Below are 9,378 nucleotides of genomic sequence, written 5' to 3'. Positions count from 1 at the left end.
AAAGTGTTGTATGGAGACTGTCCTCTCCGAAAAAACAACACAATGGGTTATAATGTCAGTCGCCAAAAATGTTTGAGTGACAGACACCATCTTGCGGCTGTAGTAATTATGACCCGGTCATATTTGACGTTGTTTGCAGTTCGAGGTGTTCGAGACGTCAGTTTTACCGACGTCTTTTTTACAATGGTATTCTATGGGGAAAATGCTTTTTGGGCCATAGGGGGATTTTTTGCTGCAATACTGCGAGTGACCACTGGGAAAAACTGTCTCCAAGGCTGAGCGGCAGCGCCCCTATCCAGCTGTTATTATACATCTATGGTTGGGACAGTTTTTTTTAAAACCATAACTATGATCGCCATGATGTGTCCTGTTGCCATGACAACAAAAGTTGCCTAATTTTAAGGAAGTAATAACTTTAACCCACACCATGTTTCAAGTGATCATTTTAACCCAAACCATGATCTTTCCCTAAACCTAACCAAGTGGTTTTTGTGCCTTAACCTAACCAGCGTTGTCACATCATTATTTTTTAACAGTGATATATAACGGTTTTGGAAAACACAGACAGATGATGTTGTCATGCTGATGACTGCTGATAGAGGTGCCTGGTTAGAAAATGTTCTGAAAATGCTTCTGTGTGTCGCTCTGAAGTGCAGGTCAAACAACCTATTTGGTCATTTAATTTGGAGGACTTGTTGGATGTATGTGTGTGCATGTGAAGTATGCGTTGTGCAAAAACTCTACTGACACTCCTATTACATTAATATGTGTTTTTGTGTCGTTCATGTTGTTTATAGGCATATGTTTTTATGTAACTTAATAATGCTTGCTGCAAAGTGTAATTTATTGTTAGTTTAAGGGCTCTGCTACTGATGCACTTTACTCTGTATCCTAAATTTGTTCTTTCATTTAATAGTTCTATCATCTAACATCATCATCATATATAACACTTTTTCTTCACCTCCCTTTAAAAATGTAAGGCAGCACCTGAGCTACATTTTACTTTTATCTAACATTTTTACATAAGTAATCCCTTTACCAAAACAAATAAAACTAGCCAACATTCTTCATATACATCTTTTATTGTTGCACTTATCTCTTTAGTACTTGCATGAGTAATACAAAGTGAAAAGTCCCTGCATATTTAGTCATAAAGAGCTCAATAAGCCCAAAACGCCATGGCAAGGTCATTTCACAGGATGTTTAAACATCAGCAAGCAATTCTTGAGATTTGTAAGCTATACTTTAACAATGAAGCATACAAACATGAAATGTAAAACAATGCTGTTTAAGATCAGCCGAATCTAACATCAAGAAAGTACCAAGCTCTTTATAAGCTGCTTTTCAGAGTAGCTGGAATTATCAAGGCTGTAAATAAACATTTCTTCTTTACCAAAATCAGCATACACCAGTGTTTATACTTAAGAAAATTCCCTTTGGAAATGACTTGTATGTGGGCATGAAACTCATAATAAGGGGAAACACAAAGAAAATTGTTCCAAAATGAATACTGGGCTACAAATGCCATGTTACATAAAAATGGAAATAATTGCTGAATTTTGGAAAACAAAGTCAGAATTTGAACATTTACAAGAAGTATATCAGATTTTCAAATATGTATTATACTGTAGCTTCACTCTATATAGTGTAACTGAACTGCCATTCATAATGCTATTGTATAGAGAATTAAATATATCAATTTGTAAAAACTATTTCATCATTTGGAGTTTCCACAGCACTGATGTGAGAATTCAGACAATGTAAGTCCACATTCCCCATAGTCTCATTGGTCCACTAGTTTTGAGCACTGTGACAGCATTGTTCACAAATACCTTTACTTGGTATGGATTGTCCCACGGTCATAGAAAATAATTTGGAACTAGTTCAGGCAGACAACTCAAATGTTTCTATGTATCAGTCAGGGAGAGATAAAACAGAGAAAAGAAATCAGTGTTTATCTTTATTCTCAATAAATTCTTGACATTCATCATACGAGTTGCCTGATGGACTTTTTTTTTTTTTTTACAGTAATGAGGTATGAGTATAATTTATTTTTTTTATAATGTGCTGATTAATGCCCATCCAGCTCACCCTGAAATATCATTTGCAGCAAAAAAGCATAGTACGAAAATACAATTAATATACACTGAGCAATGTAGCATTTGCTTCATAAAGACATACAGTAACATCAAAATATGTTTTCAAATCTGATTTACATTTATAATGTCAAGAAAGGTTTAGCAAAGAGTTGACTCAACAATACATTTGTCTAACATTCAGGCATCAGCAAAAAACCTGTCTCACAAATACTTTCAGTTTACTGTCAGAATACTGTCGGCTTTTATGTAAAGGATAAGTTTGGATTTCATACAACAGCCACATGCCATATCTATTTTGAAAGAGTTATTGGTCATTGTAATCATTCCTCCTGTATGTACTGTTTGTGAAGTTATCCTCTTAAGAACTGTAAAGGACAAAATCTACAGTCATTACTCTGTGCGAAAATGCAGTCTAAAGTTCAGCCAAACACAAAAAGTGAACGGGATATTTTCGCCGACTTTTTTGGTGCAAAATTCCTGCTTTATATTTCCCAGTCTGTTCCTTGGTGAGCCAGAGTCGAGAGATACTTCTGTAGTGTGCAGTTGCAGATAGATTTGTTGCTGGTGTTGTTCCAAAGTCGGTTACCTAAGGCTTGATTAATCAATCATTATTTTTATATTAGCAAAGGATCAAATGACTATGAATAATATGAAAGGTGTCACTCATAGTTATAAACCCACAGACAGGCCTGCCAAGTTTTGACTTCTGCTTGGAGTGAAATTTGTTCCGGTCTGGAGGGGTCTTATCTGAAAGTCTATTTATCATTGTGTATTGGGCTCTGAGCGCCTGAGCACCTGAACACCGGAGCACTCGCTGCTGCTGCTGCTGCTGCTGCTCTGCTAAATGCACCGCTCACACTATGCTTGTGGTCTAGGCACAGGGTAAAAATCAAAAATTTTACATTGGAGGAAAAAAAAGATGAAAAGGCATGTGTGGTGAGAAAAAAGCAATTTTACTTATTTTGGGATTCTCAGTGTGAGTGTGTGAACTGGTTGATATGCATGAGTCTCATGGTCAAAGTGTGAGACTTGGCAGCTCTGCACACAGAGAACTTGCAGGGAACTTCTGCACAAGACCAGGACACACTGTAAAATCTTAGTTCATCATAAAATTAATTAGACTGCCTAGGCTGAAGATACCCACTTAATTTGTCAATCTCAGACTACGAAAGCCACATATTAGCTTCCGCTGAACTTCTTGATCCCTACTTCTTACAGTGTAGTCATTCTATGAAGGAATCATTTCACAGCCAGTATAGAGAGAAGAATGATATGTTCCAATAACACTTTCAACATACAGTATGCATGGCTAGTAAATATGGTAATAAAATAGACCTGAAAAAATCAAAACCTATCCTTTGATACTAACCTTGTACCCTACTTAAGGCCCAATCAGAAATAAAGAGACTATAAAATCTTTTTATTCTACTGGCAGTTTTTTGTTTTTGTTTTGTTTTCTGTGCTTCAGGATTGGACCTTTTTAAAATGTTATATGCATCCATATGAAAAGCATAATCCATAATTATACATGCAGTTATTAAAGATTATTGCATGACAAATTAGCTGATAACTTGAGTTTGCCACAGTGGAGTGCGTTATTTTTTTATAACTGCACTGATCAGGATGGATTATCTCATTTAAACCATGGTGACTTGCCACAGATCCAAATTCCAAATTGTTAGTTCATTATTTGGTGGAATATGCTTTTTAAATGGAAAGAGTGTGTTGGCACTGTATTACTTTGCTACTCCAACGAGTAGAAGAAGCTGTAGCCAGAGCTGAAACCAGCAGCCTTCCAGCTATCGATGTTGATTTAAAACGCTGATGTGGACATGTGAGAGCTGTGTGGGAAAATAATACCACCCTCCCACCAGAATCAAGTGTTATCCATCTGCATGGTATAATAATGTGAGTATTTCAGTGGGGTTACAAACATTCTCATTGTCTTGCTATTTTTGCCCAAAGCATCACAGAAGCAGAGAGTTTAGATTATGTCACAACATGAAACAAACAATTGCAACATTGCATCTAACTTGAATGGTATAACACTCACAATCAATGCCTTTTTATGGCATACTGTTGACTTGTTCCTTTTCAGTCATTTTTTGTAAACTCGCCCGCTTCCCAGCGCAGAGCCATGGCACTCTTGCGTCTTCCTCCAGTGTAGACCTCTGGAAACTGAAAAAGACAGCTGATTGTTTACCTGCTTTCAAAGCACTTCCTCCACCGCCTTCTCCTCCTCCTCCTCCTCCTCCTCCTCCACCTCCACCTCCACCTCCACATCCACCTCCTCTCTCAGGTTATTAGACTGAGGGTGGAATGAGCAAATCTCTTTAGCATGGTAAGCTCAGAGTTATCAGGCTACATTGTGCCACAATGCCTCATTTTTTGTATATTAAGACAAGATACACACAACTGAAAGATACCAATTTAAATGATAAATACTTATTATGGAAATATTTTTCATAAAGTATCATGCAAAACATACTGCAGTTCTTTAGACTGAAATAGGAAAAGGAAGTTCGAAAAGAAAAATGAGCTAGAACGTACTCTGTGATCGCAGGATAAAGCAGAACGATCCATCCTGTAGGCTGTCTTCATTGGTGATGATGGAGAGGACTTGCACTTCACTGGTACATCAACTAATAACAAAGACAAATATGTCAATAATGTATTCTGTGGTCAGTATTTTATATACTGACTATATACAAAGATATACCTGAATTGTCAAATGCTAAAGTGTCCATGTGGTTTGACAACATCCTGTCAGTGTTGAACCTGTCTTTGCCGTACAGGTTTGCCCTCTCTTTCCTCAGCTCCTCTTCCCTCTGCTTCACCATCTTAATCTCCTCATCCACCAGTGATATTTGGCTTCTTGAACGCAGCTTGAAAAAGGGGTTGTTCAGGAACATTTTCTCCTGGGGCTGATCACAGGCTTTGTTGAGAGAGAACTCAGAGGCACTGCGAATAATCAGATTGGATGTCTCTAGGATGATGAGGTTGGAGCTGCTCTCCTCAGAACGCCACTCATCGGACCGAGCTGCCATGTTGTCTTTGCCATGTCTGGGGCTGGAGGTGAAATCATTGCTAGGGTCGAGAATGATAACATTGTTTGCTGACACTTCATGTTTCAGTGGTTCCTTTGTGGGTGAGGAGGTGATGATGAATGATGGCGTCAGTGGAGTGCTGATGGATCTGGGGATACTTCGTGATGGAGCACAATCAGTGGACTTGCCCATCCTGGAGAGACCTCTCTCTTTCTTTAAGTTCTCCTCTCTCTCCATTGATATGCGAATCTCCCGTTCAACTGGTGTTTCTGGGTCATCATAAGGGGACCTATAACTGGAATCATCCAGGCCAGAATCTTCTGAACAAGGGCTGAATTGTGTGTGAGCATAATCTCCAACCAGATTCAAGCTCTCCAGTTCATGTGCTTTCTTGTTTGTTCTTTCAATGTTGCGGACCGGCGTGTACATGAAGCTGTGGCTGCCATGGAAGCTGGGCTGCTTGGTTGTAGGTAAGATAATCTTGTTTTTGGTTTGCTCCTCCATTTCCCGCCACTGTTTACGAGCCAGCTGGAAGTCCACATGCTCTGTGCTAACATTCTCACTCTTTGTCTCCTGTATTACACAGAAGTCTTTAGGTAGCTTTTTGTTTGGATCAGAGATGAGGTGCTGGGAATGCTGTTGGTGGGTGGTGTCATTATGATTGGCATCTTTCCCATTTTCACTCTCATCTTCCGAGATTTTGGACAAGCCTTGAAGGCCTAAAAGGTTATATTTAACATCCTGTGGTGGGGTGGAGAAAGAAACTATATCATCAGGCTGTTCCAGCACTTCTTCAACTTGTGGAATCTCAAGTTGGACCTCTTCATAGTGATTGTTGTCTTGTTCCTCAAAGTCTGTCACCTCAACTTTCTGGACAAAGAGCTCCTGGGCACTCAACTGAAGACTGTCAAGATATGAGTCATCATCTTCTCTATTTATAGAAGAGGAAAATATTGTTCTCCATTTTTCGTCTGTCTCACTATCTGACGAAGCTGCTGCAATCTCAACTCTCAGGCATTCGTCCATTTCATCAGGGTCAAGGTCATGGTGGGATTCATTGGACACATCTGACATAGCCTCTTCTCTAATGCACTGTTCTAATATCGACTCCTCTGTAATAGGTGGTTCAGGGACCTCTGGGTCTTCCTCTGTGTCTATTGCCAGATTTTGATAGCCAACATCTTCGGGATTGGGCTCATTATCCTCAGCCTCAGGCTCTAGCTCCGGGTATATCTCTAGCCCAGGGTCTTGCACTGGCTCAGGGAATTGCTCTGGCTCAGGGTACTGCTCCAGTTCAGGGTACTGCTCTAGTTCAGGGTCTTGTTCTTGCTCAGGGTACTGCTCTAGTTTAGGGTCTTGTTCTGGCTCAGAGTATTGCTCTAGTTCAGGGTCTTGTTCTGGCTCAGGGTATTGCTCTAGTTCAGGGTCATGTTCTGGCACAGGGTACTGCTCTGGTTCTGGCTCAGGGTCTTGTTCTTGCTCAGGGTCTTGTTCTGGCGTGTCCTGTTTCTTATGATGAGCCTCATTTTCATAAACACTGTCAGCACTGGAGAGTGTGTCAGACACAGATGAGTTGATTGACTCATTTCTGTTTAGCTCTTCATGCCCTGGCTCTAATATCAAAGCTTCCTTTTGATCCTGACAAGGCATCTCAGTGCAAACACTGGTCTCAGAGCAGTCAGGTTTGTCAGTCTCAGTTGTGTTGGTTGGCAGGTCAGTTAATAATGTGCCAAGCTTTCCCTTTTCCCCCAGGGAATCTGATGAATCTGTCTCAAAACAACCTTGTTCATCATATGCACTGAAAACCTTCCCCTGCTCAGGTGAATCAGCCACAGCGACCTCCACTTCACAGTCCATCGCCAGCTCTGATTGTTCAGTGGTTTCCATGGTGACAGTGAAGGAGTTGTGATTCTCAGTTGTGGTGCAACCTTCGTTCAGTTCTTTTCCATCTGCCTCTCTCTCCAAGGAGGTAGCTCTCTGAGAAGAGAGAAAAAGGAAAATTCATAAAAGACATTTTTGTGGGAGGAAGAGGGGGAACTGTTAGTGTGTGCCTTTGCTAAATGCATAGCTTAGTTGGTCACTTTTGTGCATAGGAATCAGTATAAGCTTTATCACAGTATCCTTACTTCAACCTGCATTATTTGCAGGCTCCTTAACCTTGCCTTCCTCAGATGTCTCTCACTGTTTACAGTGTCTTTTTATTTCCCTTATGACAAATCCATATTTTGTTTGTGTGACACCCCTCTAAATAAACAGAAAAGACATAATCATGTTAACAGATAGAAGCAGATGAAGTGCACTCAGCCACAAGACAACCCTATTATTTCGATAAGTGTGCAATATTGCACTCTATATAACACAGCACATTAGAGGAATCAATACATTATAGCTTGATTATATGTACATTTAATGCAAAAAGAATATAGCAGAAACATACAAAAAAGACCCTGAATTGTCAGATTGTTTTGGGGTTTTTTTGTTAGCAGAGAACTTGTCACAATGCTAATCATCCTTGCTATTTCATAATCAACACTGCAGACAAGAACACTGGACTGGTTCAATAACACTCCAGGATGTTATTGTGAACGTAATCACACCAATGTGACTTTGGCAAATCTTCCTAAGCAACCCTTGAAGTGCAAGAAGCACTTTGAAGTTGTCCATGGGCAACACTTAAATACTCTTTGCCAGGCGGAGAAACACTTCAGATGTATCTGTGGAAGGATGGGGTGAGTGTGTGTGTGTGTGTGTGTGTGTGTGTGTGTGTGTGGGGGGGGGGGGGGGTTGGTCTCTATGTTGTTTGTGCTTGCCGTTGCTGTGCTGAGTGAATGTTTCCCCAAGTGGGTTATATGCAGAAAGAGAGGACGCACATCAAAAGCTGAATTAGATGGCATTATATCTGTTCTTATATAAGATTGCAGGAGTGGGTCTGCCTCCCACATGCTGTCGGAGTGTCCCTGCAGATGATTAGCTGAGTCCCACGATCCACACACACACACAGATATATAAATTACTATTACTACTCATCATAAAAACCATCATCGACTACATACCTTGAAGTTTAATTTTCACCCAGCAGAACATGCTACTAATGCATCACTAATATGTTATAGCTCTAACATGACAGCATCACAGTTGCACCACAGTTACAGTGACACCTCTTGCAAAAGTCATTGTCTTCATTCCACAGTGACTCCTGGAGGAGGTACTGTACATCAACATACCAACAGATACTAACTAATGTAAGAAAATAAAAAGAAACTCAAATAAATTAAGTGGTTAGTGACCCATGCCCAGTAATTGAAATCAAACTCTGGACAAATCCAACACAATAAACAAGAAAATGGTAAGGAAATAATATTATTGAATAAATAAATATGATTAATATCTAAAAGTATCCATTATTTTAACAAACTTAGCAAGATTGGAACTCTTTGATATTTTTGGTATTAAATTATTTTCCAAATTTAACAGTATGTAAAACGGTTTTTCTAAGGTCATGAAAAGTGTTTTTTTTGGAGATACATGGTTTTCACAGGACACTGACAAAATAATCCACATATATACAGGCAAATTCAAATGAACAATATTTATGCCCTAACTGATAAGCTCTCTCCACCATAACTCAATGATTATTTATGCAATCAACAAAGACATTGTAAAGACTGAAATGGTATTTTGACAGCAATCAGTCAGAAGCTCCACAAAGGCTGCTGAACAGTACCTTCATTCAAGCTAAATGCTGTGATTGCAGCATGAAATCTGGTCTATCTTGTAGGGTCAAGTAGTGAAAACACTTTAACATAAAGCACTACATGGATAGTAAGTGATATGCGTTTCTTGATTTGCAGTATGTGTATGTGTACATTGGACATGGTCTTTGTTTTCATCAGCACATACTGTGATTTAGTATTTTGGTAGCTGCTTGCATCAGCATTCCAAAACCGTTCTTAGTTGAAACAGTTTTATAACAAACTTCTCCTCATTCATGCCTTTACTTTTGAGAACAGCAGATGTGTTTGGTACTGTGGAACACATACACAAGCTTGCAGATTATGATGAGTTTACAACAGCTCAATTAAACATGACAGCTTTATCTAAAAATGTTCTCCTAATTATCTGCTGGGAGCCAAAGTAGATCTGTGAGGAGATAGTTGACTTGGTTCAGGAGGAGATGTGTTGACTGTTTAATCAAAACCACCAATGTTACTTAACACTAAGTTAAATGCTCT

At 39.4% G+C, this 9,378-nt stretch overlaps 1 protein-coding gene across 1 annotated transcript; it reads right to left on the bottom strand.

The window, feature by feature from the left end:
• Window positions 1–1,066: 1,066 nt before the first annotated feature.
• palmdb (palmdelphin b) lies at window positions 1,067–7,115 on the bottom strand. Its single transcript, XM_044338912.1, has 3 exons — window positions 4,819–7,115; window positions 4,650–4,741; window positions 1,067–4,277 (listed from the first exon to the last, which is right to left on the bottom strand). Exons 1-3 carry the CDS (start codon window positions 7,031–7,033, stop codon window positions 4,194–4,196), a joined length of 2,391 nt encoding a protein of 796 aa, XP_044194847.1. The 5' UTR covers window positions 7,034–7,115; the 3' UTR covers window positions 1,067–4,193.
• Window positions 7,116–9,378: the final 2,263 nt, after the last annotated feature.

This window comes from Thunnus albacares, chromosome 21, assembly GCF_914725855.1.
Source record: "Thunnus albacares chromosome 21, fThuAlb1.1, whole genome shotgun sequence".
Lineage (NCBI taxonomy): Eukaryota > Metazoa > Chordata > Actinopteri > Scombriformes > Scombridae > Thunnus > Thunnus albacares.
This window is presented reverse-complemented; position numbering and strand designations above follow the sequence as displayed.

What these genes read in the sequence shown, in the direction of transcription:
- palmdb (XM_044338912.1), bottom strand. Translation starts at nt 7,033, where the DNA reads ATGGAAACCACTGAACAATCAGAGCTGGCGATGGACTGTGAAGTGGAG. An exon ending in TTTAGCATTTGACAATTCAG is followed by an intron (nt 4,742 to 4,818) that starts GTATATCTTTGT and finishes CTTTGTTATTAG; the next exon opens with TTGATGTACCAGTGAAGTGC. An exon ending in CTTTATCCTGCGATCACAGA is followed by an intron (nt 4,278 to 4,649) that starts GTACGTTCTAGC and finishes TGTCTTTTTCAG; the next exon opens with TTTCCAGAGGTCTACACTGG.